Source organism: Myotis nattereri (assembly GCF_964212035.1).
Source record: "Myotis nattereri genome assembly, chromosome: 2".
In the NCBI taxonomy this organism is placed as follows: Eukaryota; Metazoa; Chordata; class Mammalia; order Chiroptera; family Vespertilionidae; genus Myotis; species Myotis nattereri.
The window spans coordinates 207,324,018-207,345,061 of NC_138076.1; the positions used below are offsets into that span (position 1 = coordinate 207,324,018).

Sequence of the window (21,044 nt, forward strand, 5' to 3'; positions counted from 1 at the left end):
ACATTTTATAAGAAATTTTAAAATGTGTGTATATGCAAATACAGCTGTATAGAAACAAGATTAGACCAACAAATAATAAAAATATAAAGTTAAATATATCAAAGAAATTTTTATTTTATTCTTTTGTCTGCTGTATTTTCTAAATTTTCTTTTATGAATGTATGTTGCTTTTAAGAAAAAGAGTTTAAAACAGAAATACCAATCAGAACGGATATGTGCACCCATATGTTCATAGCAGCACAATTCATCATAGCTAAGATCTGGAAACAGCCTAAGTGCCCATCAGTAGATGAATGGATTAGAAAACTGTGGTACATCTACACAATGGAATACTATGCTGCTGTAAAAAAGAAGGAATTCTTACCATTTGCAACAGCATGGATGGAACTGGAGAGCATTATGCTAAGTGAAATAAGCCAGTCAATGAAGAAAAAATACCACATGATCTCACTCATTTATGGATAATAAAGACCATTATAAACTTATGAACAAAAATAGATACAGAGGCAGAACAGCCTGGAGCAGACTGTCAAACTATAGCGGGAAGGCCAGGGAGGGTTGGGGGGCAGGAGGGGAGGGTAAGAGATCAACCGAAGGACTTGTATGCATGCATATAAGCAAAACCAATGGACATAAGACACTGGGGGGTAGGGTAGGCCAGGGGATTGTCAAGGGTGGGGAAAAAAGGAGACATATGTAATACTCTTTGTAATACTTTAAGCAATAAAACAATAAAAAAAGAAATTTAAATAATACAATGTTTCTTATCATTTTCTTAGCAGACACTATAGCAGTGATGGCAAACCTATGACACGCGTGTCAGAGGTGACACGCGAACTCATTTTTTTGGTTATTTTTCTTTGTTAAATGGCATTTAAATATATAAAATAAATATCAAAAATATAAGTCTTTGTTTTATTATGGTTGCAAATATCAAAAAATTTCTATATGTGACACAGCACCAGAGTTAAGTTAGGGTTTTTTGAAATGCTGACATGCCGAGCTCGAAAGGTTCGCCACCACTGCACTATAGCATGGCTCTGGAGTCGAAAAGACCAGGATTCAAATCCACTCTACCACTTATTGTATGTACAACTTTAGCAGTCACTGAAACCTTTTAGCCTTGGTGCTCTCATCTGGAAGAAGCAGATGAAGATGAACATCCTAGCGGAATGCTCGGCACATGGTCTTCAGTAAGACTCAGTGTCCTACTCTCTGGCAGTGGTTCTCAACGTGATCAGAGGCACCTGGAGCGCCTGCTGAGCCTGAGAGCTGGTCCCCGTCCCCAGAATTTAGCATGTCCGACTTTAGCATGGGACAAAATGTCTGAGGATGCGGGCACGGATACAACAAAATTCCAGACGGACATGGTGACTGCACCGTCGGGAGGAGAGCAGTCTCCAGCGTGTCAGAGAACTTGCTTGCTCCGGGCGCCCTCTGTTGACGGAAACAGACATAGCCACTTGCTCCACCGCTCCCTCCCTTTTCTCCTCTCCTCCCAGGAGAGCCAAGAGTCCTTGGAGTGTGACTCAGACTTGAGGAAAGGTTTCCAGCTATGAAATTTTCCTAAGCCCATACACAGTCAGGATAGACATTTTCTTCTGTCAGTTTTCCCAGCTCCCTTTTCTTTGTACTCGCAGCTTATCCCCCCCCAACAGTTTACCTGCGTCAGGATGGCAGAACAAGAAGTGAGCAGCGTTTATCATGAAGGTACTGTATGTGGAATTTAAATCGCAACTGCATTTCACTTCAAAAAAGGCTAGCATTTAGCACAGTGGGAAGAATTCCTTTTGTAAACAATCTCCGATGCAATGTGAAACGCTGTTGGCATTAAAAAAAAATACTAACCGATGAAGTATTTAGTTTCTTTCAAGGAAAACTGTTTTATAGCACCATTCCAGGCAACTAAAAGTAGTTTGAGAAAATTTTAGAGCTGGCAAAGATCTCTAATATTATCACCTCCAACTTCCTCATTGATATAAGGAAACTGAAGAACTCAAAGAAGTAAAGTGACATATACAAAGTCACAGACTCAGTGACAAAGCCAAGTTTCCTGACTCCCGCATGACTCATGGTCTTTCCACTATAATATAGTCTTTATTTAGAAACAGTTTCCATTTAGTCAAGACAAGGATAACTGAATTGTAACTACTTCATAGAGGGTAAAGAAACTAATGAACATGTAAGTATTCCTGAGAGGAGAAGAAGAAAAAAATTCTACCTTTTTCTATTGTGAAAATTAAGCCTTTCCTACTATCAATACTTCCTTAGTAGCAGTCATTTTTACATTAAGTTAACCTTCACAGGGTCAAAAACTGCACTGATTATCATCAGCAAGCAATGTCTAAATCAGGAGTAGGCAAACTATGGTCCATGGGCCAAATCTTGCCTGTGGCTTCTTTTTATACTACCCACGTACAATGTACAGACCATAAGCTAAAATGGTTTTTACATTTTTTAATGGGGTTGGGGGGACCAAAAGAAGCATAATATTTTATGACATGTGACATTTTTATGAAATTCAAATTGCATTGCCCAAAAATAAAGTTTTATTAGAACACAAAGTCATCCTCATTTCTTTACCTATTAACTATGGTTGCTTACTTACTACAGCAGCAGAGTTGAATAGCTGCACCAGAGACTGTATGGCCCAATATCTCTCTGATCCTTTACATGAAATGTTTGCTCATCCCTGTTCTAAACTATTGACAAATGTGATGTGTGAACCTTTGGTCAAGTCAAAGTATTGGGTTATAAGTTCTATGGAGGTCCGGGCTCAGTCATGAGCTCCCCACAAATTTAGCAGGAGTCCTGCACAGGGTGAGTGGACGGCCTGGACGGCCTGGCAACCTGATCTCTCCTCCAGACAAGCAGAGGACACTGTGCTAGGCTTTGACATGGTTTTTAATTGCTATTTATCAGCAATCCTATAAAAACATTCCCATTTTATAAATGAGGAACCAAGCATAAGAGATAAGACAGGTTAAACATCAGGCCTAAACTAGAATTTGAACCCAGACCTGTCTGATACCAAAGTTCTCTGATCACTCCCCAGTGTTTTTTTAAACTGTGTCCCAGTCAGCTGAGAGGCTCGGGGGCAAAAGGAAGTCCAGAGGGTGGGGCTCCAGACCTTCCATAACTTTTCTACCCCACTTATATTTTTTTATATATTGTGTCCATATAATTTGTTTGAAAGGGAATTTGCTGTTAGAAAATTTAGTTAGACGGTCAGCGTACCTCTTCAAAAGCTAATTACCACCTTTGGCAAATCTCTCACAAAACTGGAAAGCTTAATGTCCTCATCTACCAATGAGATGAAAACTCTGACCCCCTACACACAGACCACACTGGGGTCTCACCAAGATTAAATGAGAGTGAATATGAAACCGTTACACAGGATTACAGAAATAGAGAATTATCATCTCAGTGAAGTGCTGGGGAGGGGAGCAAATAGGGAAATAATGCTTGTTGCTAACTGAAGAAAAATCAAACATGCAAGTAAAATGTAAAAAAAATAAACATTCAAGTAAAAGTAAATAGTAAAAGACATATACACAGTAGAAATATCATAAAGTTTGAAATCTTGAAGCTTGCCAGATTGGGGGAGGGGAGGAGAGTTGGGGGAAGAGGCAAAAAAAATGGGAAAAGATTAAGATGTACAAATTGCCAGTTATAAAAACAGTCACAGGTATGTAAAGTACAACATAGGAATTATAGTGAAAAATATTATTACAACTATGTGTGGTGTCAGATGGTTACTACACTTATTGGGGTGATGACTTCATAAATTATATAAATGCCTAATCACTACATTATACACCTGAAACTAATATAACATCGTATGTCAACTGTAATTAAAAATCTTAACATTTTCCTCAGGGGAGTCCAAAGGGCTGCGCCTCCCGGTGGCTCAGCCTCATTTCAGACCTGTGACATCTTGGGGGAGAAAAAAAAATCTTAACATTTAAAAAATAATAAACTTTGAAGTCCAACACATTTAAATTTAAAACCCAGCTTCCCAATTAATAGCTACATAGCCTTGGGCAATGACTTAAATCTCCTTGAGCTTGGTTTCCTCACCTGCAAATGGGATGAAATAAAATAATACTAGCTAAATGCTTTATACAAGACCTGGTACACAGTCAGTGTTCAATTCCTGTTAGCTCTCTTTCATGGGGATCCCCCCCCCCCCCGCCCACTTGTTACTCTGAAATTCACACATACCTGCTAGAAGTAATGTATGAGTTCCCTGTACCAATAACGAAATAAAAGAATTAAGAAGCTAGAAGCATCTTCAGCGGAGATGATTCTGTGATCCACATGACACCAAAAAGCTTGTTAGGCTAACAGTGCTCTAAAGGAACAATGAAAGATCCTAATAGTGGGAGGTACACAGTCCCCCGATGAAAAATTCTACTAATCCAATAAGGATATTTATTGAGTGCTGTAAGAGCCTTCTATGACTCCATAAAATGACAGATTTACATTTAATATCCACTTGACCGAACCCATTAAACTTGTAAGAGATCCTCTCTTGCTGAAGATCAGATATCTAGCTTCTTAAGTATTAATTTTTCATATCGCTCTGGAAAAGCAATAAAAATCTAGCAAAAATCTGAACAAAGTTTTTTTTTCTTTGCCCACAGGAAAAAAATCCCAACAGAGTAGGCTATTTCAAGAAGGCTGAAGATAAGTTTACTTTTTAATTTGTCCCTTTACCAAATTCTTACTGGGCAAAGTATAAAAGAATAAGAAGAAGCATGACAGGGTCCTTGTTCTCAGAGAACTGTATAGGTCATCCAACCTGTTCGCCATAAGCTAACAGGCAGTGAGTGATAACGTGTCATTACAGAGAAGAAAGAATGTGCTTGGGAGCTCAGTGGACATTAAGAGTCTATTCCCAAATAAGTGCTCAGGCAAGGCTTCATGGAGGAAGTCACATTTAAGGTAGGATGCAAAGAATAACTGTATTTAAACGTGAAAAATGCCGTAAGAAATTAGAATTAAAAAAAAGAAATTAAAATTAAAATCCATATCCAATTTCAAAGCTATACTGTCCTGTCCCATAGTGTGTCTAAGACACAGAAAGGAAAAAGACTGGGGCCAGATCATGGAAGGCATAGAATGTCCATCAGACTGTTTTCAGCAGATAAAAGCTAAGCAGAGTAATGGGACCCCATTGAGATTAGAGCTGTGCCTTTATTTAAATACATGATTACACAGAACTTGCTGAAATTATTTTCTGGTGGCACCAAATTTTCTAACAAAGATCTTAAGTCATCTGTTGTATTCCTTTGCCTCTCTAACTCAAACCTAAATCAGCTCAGTATAATGGTATACAGCTAATGCTACTAATAAAAATATTTAATCTATAACTGAAACACACAACTATATTGTTTGTCAACTATGAGACCTTTTGCCTTACATTTTACTTACCTACTTAGTTTCATTCTAAATCATCTGCTGAATGACTTAGATTCATGTTGACTTAGATGGCTGTCTGTTGAAGAACAAAGGGTTGAGGAGACATATGAAGCTTCTTAAAAGTAGCTCACAAAATGGTAGTCAGGTTTGGTTATGAGAAGACCATCTGCTGTTTGCTGGTACTAACCACTACAGCAAGAATATAGCCTACTAACTACTTGGCTACCCTAAGCAATTCTAGACAAAGTTCCTAATTTTGAAAATTGCTAATAAAGGAAATTCTATAATTTTCCTTTGTAAATAGTCCCAGTGATGCCAAAACCGATTTGGCTCAGTGGATAGAGCGTCGGCCTGCAGACTGAAGGGTCCCAGGTTCGATTCCTGTCAAGGGCATGTACCTGGGTTGCGGGCACATCCCCAGTAGGAGATGTGCAGGAGGCAGCTGATCGATGTTTCTCTCTCATCGATGTTTCTGACTCTCTACCTCTCTCTCTTCCTCTCTGTAAAAAATCAATAAAAAAATATATTTAAAAAAAAATAGTCCCAGTGATTAACAAACTTTAGACAGATAATTCTTTTGGATGGCCACAGTAAAACCTCTCATTATAATATAAATCAATTGCCTATATACAAAGTATTAGGTCAATCTACTAGAAAGCCAAGCGGTGAAGTTATGATCCATCCATCTAAAAAAATACTTAAGCAACTGGATCGAGTCGAATACAAACTATTCTGACAGCCTAAAATCACAGCAACCCTAAAATGAGCAAAACAAGGCAAAGCTGGGGGAAGAAATCAAACTGTGGCATAAGATACAGGGTGTGACAAAGAAACCAGGTACAAAAGAGATGAGAAGAAAAGCCAGATGTACTTCTATGCTTTTGGTTCAAGTCACTCTATCCACAGATCCATAGCAGTCCTGCTAGATTCAGAGGTAAGAAGCTAAGTGATAAAAGCTTCTTTTGTTTCCACAGCGGAAGTGTGACACTCCCAAGATCCACAAAATCAAACCCATTAGAGCCAAAAGAGCTCTTAAAGCAAAAAGAAGAAACATGGGCTGCCGGGAGCCGGTCCATGCTTGCTGTTTCAAGGGACCTGGCATATATGGCATACTGTTCTTAATATGTTTGCTCACCTTCTTGGCACTACGTGTTTTAACCAAGGTCTCTGAGAAAGGTTGTTTCCCCTGGTAGGGATTTTCCCCTGAAGTTAGGGAGGGAATAAAACCTCTTAACTAAGTGCCAGGCGGGTAATTCATCACTTTAACTATGAACAATCATGCTTAAGCTACATAATCTTTACTCCCTGGAATGGAAATAAGAAACGCCCTAACCTTTGTAAATAGAGATTGATAGGATTGAATCAACTGGTATAAATACAGATGTAACAAGACAGCAAGAGACAGAGAGAGAGACAGAACCTAGGCACAGAACCTACACAGAACGTTCTCTAGAGACAGAAGAACTTCGCTGGAGAGAACATGGCAAAAGATCCTGGACAGAAACTGGCCTCAGAACCTAGAGACAGAACCTAGCAAGAGAACATGGCAAAAGATCCTGGACTGAACCTGACTACAGAAATTGGCAAGAGAACCTGACTAGAACCTGGTGACTGAACCTGGCTGCAGAACCTGGCTGGGGAACCTAGCAAGGGAGCATGGCTGCAGAACCTGGCTGGAGAGCCTGGAGAACCTAGCAAGAGAACATGGACACAGAACCTGGCTGGAGATCCTAAGCAGAACCTCTCTGGAGATCGAGACCAGAACTTGGCTGGAGATCCTGGCTAGGCTGCTGATCAACTGAACACTGTCTCCGTCTACGCCTCTGGGAACCCCTGGACCTGCTGGGGTTGGACCCCGGCAATGGGCCCAGAGATGAGAAGGGACTTTGTAGATTACATGGAAAGCTAAAGGCAGGTCTGTGCAACATCACAGCATCAACCAATAAGTCACTCTGGATCTAGAAAATTTTTAAAAATTTAATCCTTACAACCACCTTACAAAAGTACTATTATCCTCACTTTCACAGATGAGAAAACTGTGAAACAGTTTCATGTTACAAACAACATGTTAAATGAGTTTAAGTAATTAGAGGCAATTAGGAAACATTTCATAAAGGAAGTTAAGGTGTAGCCTAGAGTTCTGGGATGCCTAGAATTCTGCTGGGAAATGGAGAAATATTTCAAGCATAAGGCAATAGGAAGAAATAAATATCCAAGACAGATATTTGAAGGGCTGTGAGGAGACATACAGAGCTGAAGAAATATACGGACAGGGTAACAATGAGCCAGGTAAGTTTGGAGAGACTTGAGTGTCTGGCTCAGTTTGGACCTGATTCTGTTCAAGTCATAAAACCTCACAAATGACTCTCTTTTTCTATTGACACTGCCAAGACCTGTAATGAATTAAGTAAATAAACTGACACACATTTCATTTCCCTCACACAAACATTTTTCTTGAAAATAGGGCAAAGCTATGTTCCTAAGCTAGAAATTTCAAATCTATAGATAAAATTCATTTCAAATGGTGAATAACTAAGAATCAAAAAGAGAACGATGAAATAGACAAATAGAGACTCTGAGAACTAAGCATTTCCTTATAAATCTTCCCAAAGACCTCTTTTCTATAAAATAAATGAGAAAAATTACTTATTTGACCCCATTACATGCCTGGAAATTTACACATGTTATCACTAAGTCTATATAACCTTTCAGAGTAGATACTACTCCTATTTTATAAAAGAAGGGACTAAGGCTTAGAGAGGGGAAACACTTGCCCAAGATCATATAGCCTGCAATGACAGAGCTAAAATTTAAACCCAAAGCCAGGGGTGGGTGGGTGGATGAGTGGCTGTGCATGGGTGTATCTACAGGGAAATTTCCATGAAGCATTCTTACATAGAAGCTACAGTATCTTAAATGGAAAAAATAAGCCAATGAACCTGATCCACTACCATGCCACATCCCTTAGGACAGTGGTCACCAACCGATGGTCCGCGGACCACCGGTGGTCCGTGAGGTCCGAAAGGTTGGCGACCGCTGGTTTAAGGAAACCTTTGGAGCAGCGGTCGCCAACCCGTTGTCCGTGAGGTCCGAAAGGTTGGCGACCGTTGCCTTAGGACATGCAGCAAGCAGCATAATTTGTCTTGACTACATGAAGAGCTTCCTTGTCCAAACATGCCTGTCACTAAGTATCTGGAGAAGGCTGTGTCAGCCAAAGCCACTATAAACCTGACAACATTCTTGAAGCAATCACTAGGCTTAAACACAGATAGTCAATGCCTGTTTTCACAGTCTCTTTCATATGATAGTTATGCAGAGTTTATCCAATCTTAGCAAATAGTTTTGTTTTGGTCTTATTGGGACAAGGAGAAAAGATATACCTTGCGAAATCTGATAACTGAGAAAAAATATTTACAAACTGTAAATCTAACAAAGAACCTGTATTTAGCCTGGCTGGTGTGGCTCAGTGGTTGAACAATGACCCATGAACCAAGAGATCACTGGTTCGATTCCCGGTCAGGGCACAAGCCCAGAAGGGGGTGTAAAGAGGCAGCTAATTGATGTTTCTTTCTCATCTATGTTTGTATCTCTTGATCCCACTCCCTTCCTCTCTCTCTAAAATCAATAAAAACCTATTTTTTAAAAGAACCTGTGTTTTAAAAACTCTTTATAACTCAATAATAAGACAAACAGACCAAATGAAAAGTGAGCAAAAGACTTGAACAGATGTCTCAACAAAGACATATAAATAGCTAATAAAAAGCACACAAAAAGGTACTCCAAATTGTTAATCATTAGGGAAATGCAAAATTGAAACCACATTGAGCCCTGGCCACGTGCCTCAGTTGGTTGGAGTGTCATCCTGAACACCAAAAGGTTATGGGTTCGATTCCCACTTAAGGCACACACCTAGGTTTCGGGTTCAATCCCTGGTTGGGGAGCATACAGGAGGCAACTGATGATGCATGTTTCTCCCCCGCCTCTCTCTAATATCAATAAAAACATATCCTCAAGTGAAAATTTTAAGAAGTTTTAAACCACAATGAGATACCACTACACACTCACTACAATAAAAAAAAAGGTCGATAAAGCCAAGCCACTTTGGAAAATAGTTTGACAGAATCTTTAAAAGTTCAACATAAGCTTACCATAAACCCCAACAATTCCACTCCTAGAAATCTATCCAAGAGAAATTAAAACGTATGTCCACGCAAGACTGTATGCAAATATTCATAACAGCATTATTCATAATAGCCAAACTGGAAACAGTCCAAATATCTATCATCTGGTAAATAATAAAATGTGGTACATCCATATAACGGAATACTATTCAGCAGTAATATAGTGATACTTAATAAAAGTAATGATATAGTGATACAACATAGACAAACCTCAAAAACACTATGTTAAATGAAAGAAGTCAAACACAAAGCTACATACATATGATTCCATTTAAATGAAATGTCCAGAAAAGACAATTTTATGGAGTCAGAAAGCAGATCAATGGTTGCCTAGGGTTGGAGTGGGAGTGGAGACTGAGTACAAAAGAATTCAAGAGAATTTGGGGGAGATGGTGAAAATGTTCTAAAACTGAACTGTAGTGTTGATGGCACAACTCTATAAATTTAATAAAATCACTGAATAAATACAATGAGTGAACTTTATGGTATAGAATTCATATAGTGCTATTTAAAAAATTAATTATTAAATATATATTTACTCCTATATTTTTATGTATATATTTACTAACTCCAGGGGAAACAAAAAGTATATAAGGGAATGTAGTCATAATATTTTATGATTCAACTATAAAAATACTTAGGCATAATAATATAATTATTCTGCAATCATAAATCAGTAATGAATCCCAAATTTAACCAAAAAAAAAAAATGGCCTTATTTGAAAGGAGAGAGTGTTTGTAAAACTTAATTTCTGGTCTTTAACAACAGGAAACCAAAGGGTAGAGTGGTGTCTAAAATTTATAAATCAAGAAATAGCAAAATAAGCATATTACTTAAATACACAGAAGCAAGCAGCAGAAGAAATAAAATGGCCTTTCCCAGGAGGGAAAAGCTTATAAACTATCTGCAGAAGGCAATCTTAAGCCTGAGCTAATTACATGGTCTGAGAAAAGTGCCTGGAACACTAGATTTATCAACCAGGCCTTCATCCACTAGAGGGCGTAAGGCAACACCACAGAAGGACCTCAACCACTGATGTCAGATACTGGAGAGAAGCAACCTCAAATATAACCTTGCATGAAGACTGCAAGTGGGGTTCTAGACAAACTAGTAGAAAGAAAAGAAAGTGATTTCATACTTCCTGTAATTAAAAAGCAAAGCAGAAATATTTTTAGTTAATAAAATCACTGAATAAGTACAATGAATATAGGGGACCAATAAGAAAATTATTATACAGTACATTATGAGATACAAAAAGGGGTGTGAAACATTTTGCTTCTGAACCAGTCATTTTAATCCAATCTCCACCTGGGAGAAGGGGGTGAAAATGAATTTCTTTCAACAAATAAGTTCTAGCTGGAATCAATATTTAATACAGCAAATGATAAAATTATTGCCTAGACAATCTAGGCTGCACTGGGGGGGGAGGGGGGTCCCTTTTAAAATTCATTCTTCACAGCAACCAGAATGTTGTTTTTAGAAATGTAAAATAGATCATGTCACTTCCCTGCTTAAAACCTTTAAAGGCTTAGCATTAAATTGAGGACAATATTCACTTATTCATTCAACAAACATTTATTGATCTTCCCCTACACACCAGGCTCTGCTCTAATTAAAGTCACAGCTTGCACAGAACTTCTATTTTAGTTGGAGAGACAGACAATAAAGTACCTGCAGTAGATAACCTCAGATAATGATTAGAAATGTGAAGAAGATAACACTGAACTAACTGTCAGTTATGTATGTGGACAACTTTAGGTTGGTACAGTCAGAGAAGGCTTCTCTCAGGAGCCAACTTTGTACCTGTGACCTGAACAAGAAGGAGGTAAGGATCTGGGTGAAGATCAGTGCAGGTCTGAAGGTGGAGGAGACAGTGATTCCACAGGCCTGAAGCTAGGATCAAGCTTGATGAGTTCAAGAATGAAAACAATGGCCAATGAGGCTGAAGCCAATTGTAAGAACTGTAGGAGTCAGAATTACAGAGGTAGGCAGTAGGTTCCCCTAAGAATGCTCCTATACCAACCTATATGATGGGATACTATTCTGCCCCCCAAAAAAGGAGAGTACTGACTCATGCTAGTGTATGATGAGCCTTGAAAACACTATGCCAAGTGAAAGAAGCCAGTCACAAAAGACCAGATATTGTATGATTCCATTTATACGAAATATCCAAAATCGGCAAATGCTGGGGTCCAACCCCAGCGGGTCCAGGGGTCCCCAAAGGTGAGGACGGAGTCGGCGAAGAAGGAACGACACAGAGACAGCGTTCAGTTGATCAGCAGCCTAGCCAGGATCTCCAGCCAAGTTCTGGTCTCGATCTCCAGAGAGGTTCTGCTTAGGATCTCCAGCCAGGTTCTGTGTCCATGGTCTCTTGCTAGGTTCTGCAGCCAGGTTCAGTCATCAGGTTCTAGTCAGGTTCTCTTGCCAATTTCTGTAGTCAGGTTCAGTCCAGGATCTTTTGCCATGTTCTCTCGCTAGGTTCTGTCTCTAGGTTCTGAGGCCAGTTTCTGTCCAGGATCTTTTGCCATGTTCTCTCCAGCGAAGTTGTTCTGTCTCTAGAGAACGTTCTGTGTAGGTTCTGTGCCAATTTCTGTCTCTCTCTTTGTGTCCTTACATCTGTATTTATACCAGTTGATTCAATCCTATCAATCTCTATTACAAAGGTTAGGGCGTTTCTTATCTCCATTCCAGGGAGTAAAGATTATGTAGCTTAAGCATGATTGTTCGTAGTTAAAGTGATTAATTACCCGCCTGGCACTTAGTTAAGAGGTTTTATTCCCTCCCTAACTTCAGGGGAAAATCCCTACCTGGGGAAACAACCTTTCTCAGAGACCTTGGTTAAAACACATAGTGCCAAGAAGGTGAGCACGCATATTAAGAACAGTATGCCATATATGCCAGGTCCCTTGAAACAGCAAGCATGGACCGGCTCCCGGCAAATTCCCCCTTTTTTATTTTTTAAAAGCAGGCATTAAAAAGAAAAACCCAAAATGCTCTCTTGTATCCATTTTAAGAGTAGGTATGCCATATATGCCAGGTCCCTTGAAACAGCAAGCATGGACCGGCTCCCGGCAGGCAAATCCACAGAGACAGAAAGGTTAGCGGTTACTTAGGGCTGGGGTGAAGGCATAGGAAATAGGGAAAGGCTACATTTTTAAGGACAACAATTATTAGAATTTTGTTTGCAAAACTACACACTGCAATTTATTAGTGGGTCCAGGAAGGAAATCTAGCCAATCATTTGTGGGTCATATCAACAATTTTTTTTTAATGGAATGAAACTATCACAGCACTTAGAACTTAATAAGAATAAGTATTACTTAGTAAGACTAATGCTGTTATATTCACACAGATGTGTGTGTGCACACAATGGAACACGATATAAAAGGTACTGCTTACAAGTGGTATTGAATATCCTCATTGCATCTTCCATTCTAACTCTCCCCCAGGGAAGAAAAGTAGCCATCATTTCTTTGCCACCAAAACAAATGAGCATGAAATAAACTGCATTTGACATTGTGTACAGCTCCTAATCAAAAGAACTAAAAAATTTTTTGTTGTTTTTTTACAGAGGGGATGGGAGAGGGATAGAGAGTTAGAAACATTGATGAGAGAGAAACATCGATCAGCTGCCTCCTGCACACCCCCTACTGGGGATGTGCCCACAACCAAGGCACATGCCCTTGACTGGAATCGAACCTGGGACCCTTCAGTCCTCAGGCCGACGCTTTATCCACTGAGCCAAACCAGTTAGGGCTGAATTTAATTATCTAATAATGTTTCAGTTGCATCTGTCAACCTAAAAAACATCTGCTTTGACATCCCCACTTTGTTTCTGTGACTCATCTGAACATGTCCATACTGTGGATTTCAACAGGATTTTAGAAAACTGAAGGGGGAACACTGACTTGGCATTTTAAAAAAATCAAAGGGCTTGACACCATGACATTAATTTATTTCTTTATATTTAAAATACAATTAGATAAATTATGGACCATAAGATATTCTAACAAATAAGAAAGAAAACATGACAGAAATAAGTTATTCAAGGGACCACTAGGTCATATGAAGACTTTTCAGGCTGCCACATTCTCCAAAGATTCCATAATATCTTATCTTGACAGACTAGCAAGAGAACATCCCCAATTCAAAGAGAGAACACTGACAGAAGAACACAAAAGAAAAATATAAGACACTAGAGGACCGGTGTATGGATTCGTGGGGTCTCTCGGCCTGGCCTGCAGGGATCAGGCCGAAACCAGCTCTCCAACATCCCCTGAGGGGTCGCAGATTGCGAGAGGGCGATTCTCAGGTGACCCACCCAGAATCGGGCTCCCTCCTCTCTGGTTCCAGTCACCCAAGAACCACAGCTGCCAAGTCACCACAGCTTGGCAGCTCCTGCATTGAGCATCTGCCCCCTGGTGCTCAGTGCGTATCATAGTTACCGGTCAGAGCATCTATCCCCTACTGGTCACTACGCATCATAGCTACTGGTCTGACAGTCGGATGGTCACTTAGGCTTTTATATACATAGATGGAGGCTGAAAATCTGAGATTCAAGTCCAATTCTTCCACTTACTATCTATGTGACATTGAGAAGTTCACTTAAAAATCTCTGCTTTGGTTTTCTTATCTATAAAATCTGGGTAAAAAAGCCCAATCCACTTGGCAGAGCTATTGTAAAGATCACATTATTCATTGTAAAGTGCTTTTACAAACATTAGTTTTTATAATTTACTAATATTCCCATTCCCATAGCTGACTCAACACCTGAACCCAACCAAGAGTCTGTGCGATCACCTCTTACCTCAAATGTGAAGGCCAAAATTCCATTCCCACACAGTGTTAGGCACTGTGCCCTGACTCCAAATCCTGATTACTATACTTAAAAGTTCACTATATTTCTTGATTTATAACTAGAGTGGCCATACATCCCATTCAACCAGGATTGCCTAGGATTAATTCAACATTAGCATCCCTTTTCACTCTCAAAAGTGCCCCAACTTGAATGATAAATTAAAAGGTCACCCTAATTATAATCAGGTGTAAAGCTGTAGCACCAAGAGGTGGCAAGGGGTTGGCCTTAGGATTCCCATTGTATGTTCCAGGAGCCCCTGAAAGCCATCACAAATAAACAATGTTAGCAAAAACAGTAAGCTTGCTACGCAGAACTAAGCCTAATCAGATTGCTGCTCCTAAACTCCTCCTATATAAAAACTCTGGAGCTAATGCACCCAAATACTCTCTCATTTAAAACATATTACATGCCGAAACCGGTTTGGCTCAGTGGATAGAGCGTCGGCCTGCGGACTGAAAGGTCCCAGGTTCGATTCCGGTCAAGGGCATGTACCTGGGTTGCGGGCACATCCCCAGTGGGAGATGTGCAGGAGGCAGCTGATCGATGTTTCTCTCTCATCGATGTTTCTAACTTTCTATCTCTCTCCCTTCCTCTCTGTGAAAAATCAATAAAATATATTTAAAAAATAAAAAAAATAAAACATATTACAAACCCACAAAATATCCCAGCCTTAGTCAACACTTGAGAACTCACATAAGCACATGCATATACACATAAATCACAAAGAAACCGCCAGTGAGGAATCTAAACCATTACTTTGTACCAACCTAAAATCCTGCAGAGCCTCAGATAAAACATTCAGCCTTCTGAGCTGGTTTTCACCTCAGTAAATCTGGAACAATGTTTGTCTCCTCCACTTCCATAAAGGATCACATTAGCATGCACAGTAAAGTGCTTGGAGTGCTTCATAAAAGCAATGGACTGCCAACCCATAAAGCTTGTTAATTCATTGGGAAAGAAGACCAAGGTGACCTTGCATAAAAAAGCAAAACCTCTACAAGGTGGTGTGTCTTTTTCCCCTCTTTTCCTTCACAGGTTTTAATTCAAGTGTGTTGCCAAGGACTTCAAAATCGGATGAAAAGGGTCATTAAAACAGTGAAATGTTAGTCCACTTCGTGCTAAAGAACTTGGTTGTAATAATCTTTAACCACGGGCCATACACTCCTAGACCTAAGGTTGAGCTTCAAAGGGTCTAAGAAGCCCCCAAGTGGTAGCACTGAGTGAGAAGGCACACACGCACATGACTAGATTTTTCCTTGGGTGCGTCAATAATTCCCAGTACAGAGGAAGGGGCCCTCAACAAACAAAGACAAATTTTAGTTCTTATTCAGCTACTAACTTGCATGGTTACCTTGAATAAATCACTTTAATCTCTGTGTGCCTCAGTTTCCTTATCTTTCCAAAGGCAATATTTGTTCTATTTACTTCAAAAGATGGTTGTGAGGATGAGAAAATAATGATGAAAGTGCTCTGCACCAATCAGAAAACTGTAATTTTTATTTCTTTTAAAATCACCAGTAGATGCCGATAAAAAGCCTGCCTGGGGATGGCTCCTCTCTACTTAGACAGGAACAGCACGAGAATTAAAGAATGCAAATAATGACACAATTAAAATTCACCTTCACCCCACCCCCAGCTCCCGGGTTTGCTGAGCCAAACCCCTCTGGGGAGATGTAAAGATCGCAAGTTCAGTCCCTGCCCAGCTCAGGCTGCTCGGTGGCCAGTGTTTCTCGCTGATAAATGCTTCCCAAACCTCAGAGCACAAAGTGGGAGTTTATACGGTTAGGCGCATTAATTAGCAGTACTCATTTGGATTCTGTATTCATCAAATAAAACAAGCAGCTGTTCAATATTTGCTTATTCACACTACTCTAAGATCTCAAATTCAAAGGTTTGGCCAGAGAACAAATTAATGCCAGGAAAATAAACTAAAATAAACCTGTCACCATCAGAATGTGCCTCAAAGTAAATGAGTCGCTTTAAACATTGCAAAGGGTCTGCATAAGCCTATAGCAGAAATAGTGTAAGTAATGAATGCACAGGTTACAGAGGTGGCCCCTGATGCAAAAGAAGAGAAAAATGAGTAGTTCCAAGAAAAGCCTCTACTTTTTGTGCTTTAACAAATTCCTCTTCATTCCTTTTGCCTGATTCCTTATTGATCAGTAATGCCCACAGGAAGAACAGAGCATTATACAGTACCCTCTGAGAGTCTTTTAAACTTAGTCTATTCCCATACTTTACAGTTCAATTAGTTTTATCTTCCTATATTTAAAATCAGCTTGTATGCAAAACAAGAAACACTTTATAAATAATTAAATACATGCATCAATATGCAAGATTAGATTAAGAGACTTCCTGTGACCCCTTATACTTTAAGAGTCACAGGTGAAAAGCACAGTAATAGAAAATATCCCTCCTTTAAAAGCCCACAGACCTTGATTGCTTAATAGAATCACCTATAGGAATTGCTATATATCTGAATGACGAAGCCCAATCTTAGATCTATTCAATCAGACTCTTGAGGGCTAGATTTCCAGGCAACAATATTTTTCTGATATATGAACATTATATAGAACTACTATCAAAGGGCATATATTTTAAAGCTTACAGCAGCTCTAGAGCAAACCCCAACTAAAAAGAAAGGGGGAAAACCCCTCTATACTCTTTAGATTTGGGGTAAATGATCCTATCTTTCACTGAAAACTTCCACAGAGACAATTCCAACGGTAATGATTCCACAGGGAGATTAACACAGAGGTGAGCAACACTTTATCTCTCCTTTGCTCTCCAATTCTCCCTAGGGCTGTTGTGAGGACAACCCAGCACCAAAAGTGTAAGAACTGGGCAAATACTCTCAAATCTAGAAGCCCCTCCCCCCAGAGGTGACTACTGATTATGGGGGCCATCCTAGTTTTTAAAATCAACTTCAGGGGCTTTGATGAGGTTCAATTAATTTCTGGAAAGGGAAACTGTGTCAACTTTGGGTTAGCATTCTGATGACACATATCCCTTGGACAAGCCTAATAATGGTGGCAATTTTTTGTGTGTGACAAATCTATAAGGAATGATAGATAAGCATTCAAAGATATTTCTAGGAGCTGCCCTTTGCAAATCTCCTGAAGAATGTCAATATCCTGCCCTGGCCAGGTAGCTCAGTTGGTTAGAGCTTCATCCCAATACACCAAGGTTGTTTGTGGGTTCGATCCTTGGTCAGGAAACATACAAGAATCAACCAATGAATGCATAAGTAAGTAGAACAACAAATCAATCAATATCTCTTTCTCTCTCAAATCAATATCTACACTAATAAAAGAGAAAAATGGTAATTGGTGTATGGCGCTACTGTTTTCATTGGCTAATCAGGGCTATATGCAAATTAACTGCCAACTAAGATTGGCAGTTAACTGCCAACAAGATGGCGGTTAATTTGCATATGTAGGCACAATGCAGGGAGGCGAAAGGGAAAGCAGGAAGAAGCCCCCTGCCACTGACAGTGATCGGAAACCCAGGGGGGAGCTAAGAGCTGGGAGGCAGGGCAAAGGCGGCCCTGGGGCCGCCTTTGCCCTGCCCCCCAGCCATGATCGTAGAATCAGGCGCCTTTGCCGCCCTGGCCAGTGATAGCAGAAAGTAGGGGTGGAGCCAGTGATGGGAGCTGGGCACGGTCGAAGCTGGCAGTCCCAGGAGCTAGGGGTCCCTTGCCTGGGCCTAAAGCGGAGCCCACGATCGCGGGGCCGCTGCAGCTGCGGGTCCCCGCTGCCCGGGCCTGACGCCCAGGCCAGAGGCGTTAGGCCTGGGCAGGGGCGGAGCCTGTAACCGCGGGGAGCTGGGGGGGGCGGAGCCGGGGATTGGGGGGATATGATGGTCCCCTTGCCCAGGCCTGAAGCCTGGGTCAGAGGCGTCAGGCTTGGGCGGGGGGTGGAGCAAGCGATCAGAGGGAGATGGGGGTCCCCTGCCCAGGCATGATTCCTGGGCCAGAGGCCTCAGGCCTGGGCGGGGGTCAGAGCCAGTGATCGGGGGGAGATGGGGGTCCCCTGTCCAAGCCTGACACCCCTGGCGGAGGCGTCAGGCCTGGGCAAGGGGCCGATCAGGTGATCGGAGGGTGATGGGGGTCTACGCCTCTGGCGGAGGCATCAGGCCTGGGCAAGGGGCAGAGCCAGCATCGGAGGGGTCTGGGGGTCCCCTGCCCAGGCCTGATGCCTGGGCCAGAGGCATCAGGCCTGGGCTGGGGCAGAACCAGTGATGGGGGGAAATGAGGGTCCCCTGCCCAGGCCTGACGCCTCTGTCAGAGGCGTCAGGCCTGGGTAAGGGGCCGATCCTGCGATTGGAGGTTGATGGGGGTCAATGTCTGAGGGTTACCAGTATGTGAGAGGGGGCAGGCTGGGCTGAGGGACCCCCCCCCCCACACACACACACCCAGTGCACGAATTTCGTGCACCGGGCCCCTAGTGTGTGTGTGTGTGTGTGTGTGTGTGTGTGTGTGTGTGTGTGTATATATGCCTAAGCGACTGTTATGACCAAACAGCTGGAACAACCTGTCGACCAGTTGCTATGACATGCACTGACCACCAGGGGGCAAACGCTCAATGCAGGAGCTGCCCCCTGGTGGACTGTGCACTCCCGCAGCCCCTCCCCGCTGCCAGCTGCTGCCCCCCCCCCGAATAGTCCCTGATGGGGGGAGCTGGCTGGACAACCTCCTGGGGTCTCTCCCCCTGGCCGGCCGGCCCCCCCATAGGCCTTGATTGCCAGCCAGGCCGAGGGACTCCATCCATGCATGAATTTGTGCACCGGGCCTCTACTAAATAAATAAATTAAAAAAAGAAAATGTCAAGGAGGTAAATTTCAAAGGCTAGGTGTCTTAAGCCACACCATCTGTCTGTAGCAGCCTTACCCACTCTTCTGCCCTAACTCTGCTCTAGCCTCACCTGCTCAAAGCTTCAAATAGCAAAGGGCAGGGAAGGCATTTTATACACTCACCTAAACCATACAGAGGATGTCGAGTAGGATGCAGTTCTGCTCTAGCCCACAATAGGGCCTGAGCTCTTTCTAGTCGTCCTCCCCATCTAACAAAGAAAGACAGCAGAAACTTCCCTCTCTCAAGCAAGCCTTCCCTGATTAAAACCATACGGCTGAATTCCCCCAGGGAGGAGAATGGAATTTTCTTGTTGCAGATTATTGCAGGACTAAAAAAATGTGTGCAAGCAGGAGCTAAGTGACAGAGAATAAAGAGACAAACCCAGCATTTAGAATTATGAGGCACCAAGAAAACCTGGTTTAAAATTATTATATTGCCTGGAGAAGAAAAATAAAAGCAATTACGATTGCACTTGAGTGAGTTTTCCCCTATAAAATCCACAATTTCAATAAGGTGATTACAATACTTTTAGGATTAAGAAATACAGGGTAGGTCAAAAGTAGGTTTAGAGTTGGTCATATGGAAAATAGTACAATAATCAAAAATACAGGATTAAACTATTTCGCATGTTTACAAATGTAAACCTACTTTTTGCCCCACCCTGTATATTTTATTTATATCTCTAAGTATAAATTCATTGCTGAAATTAACCATATCACTCTCCAAAAGAAATAATTTCAGGACATGCTAGCTATCATAGCATCCTTAATCTCACACACACACACACACACACACACACCACACATCATCTAAGTTATAAATAGCAGATACCAACCTGGCTGTCCCGTGCTGGGAATCCATGATAACCTGGGGTCAGAGGCTCGTTCTAAAAGAAGAAAAAGAAAGAAAAACTATAAGAAAAAGAAAACGTTAATAATAATCAAAATCATCCAAACTGATCAAATATAAATCCCTGCACCAGACCGTAAGGTGTTCTGTTGCTATATTCCACACTAGCTAACTACAAACATTTCCCAGTTCGGCCTCCACAAAATCAAACACACAAGAAAACCATTATTTGCTTACAAACACTATTTTCCCTCTAGTACAGCTAAATCTATTTCCTTCCCAGTATATATCAACCAGGGAGCTACTGGGATTTAGGGCCAAACCATTCCTAACTTCACACTGTAGGACTTTAGCATTTAAAATTTAGCATTTAGTGGCCCCTAACCACTAAAGCCAGTAGCAGTCCTGAACACCAGGACAACCCAAAATGTCCACACATTTCCAAAAGTCTCTGGTTGGAAGGCAACAGTACTACCTCTACTGAGAACTACCTCTAGCCCGGAAAAGTTTTAGCCCCTCCTTCTACTAATCTCCTCTTTTAAACCTAGATGAAATTCCACCTCTGTTCCAGACTTCCTCTACCACCCTATATCATCTTGTGGACTCCAGTAATTCCTAACATGTATACTAGTTAAAATTTGTTTAGTGTACAATTTACTTTTAATATTACTTATGACTCAATAAATCTTATTTTTGTAAAGGTGTATCATATTCAGTGTCTCATATTCACATTAGTCATTAAATCTAGATCTTTGAGGGCAAGAATGATAGCTAATAAAAGCTATACAAACCCTAATTTAGTTTAAGGTCATATAATATGAGCACTTATTTATGGCTTACTGGACCCATTCAACCATTAGGTCAAGATATATTGAATAC

The 21,044-nt window shown here is 41.0% G+C and overlaps 1 protein-coding gene across 24 annotated transcripts in view; it reads right to left on the reverse strand.

Moving 5' to 3' along the window:
• Positions 1-21,044, reverse strand: part of RBFOX2 (RNA binding fox-1 homolog 2) — a 265,677-nt gene that overhangs the window by 159,917 nt on the left and 84,716 nt on the right. For all 24 annotated transcript variants that reach the window (XR_013995537.1, XM_081083431.1, XM_081083427.1 and 21 more), the window contains exon 2: positions 20,152-20,202. Coding sequence is in view for 21 of the 24 variants with exons in the window: in XM_081083431.1 (XP_080939557.1) it covers positions 20,152-20,202 (51 nt within the window). In the remaining 3 variants the exon portion in view is untranslated. The remainder of the gene's footprint in view (positions 1-20,151; positions 20,203-21,044) is intronic.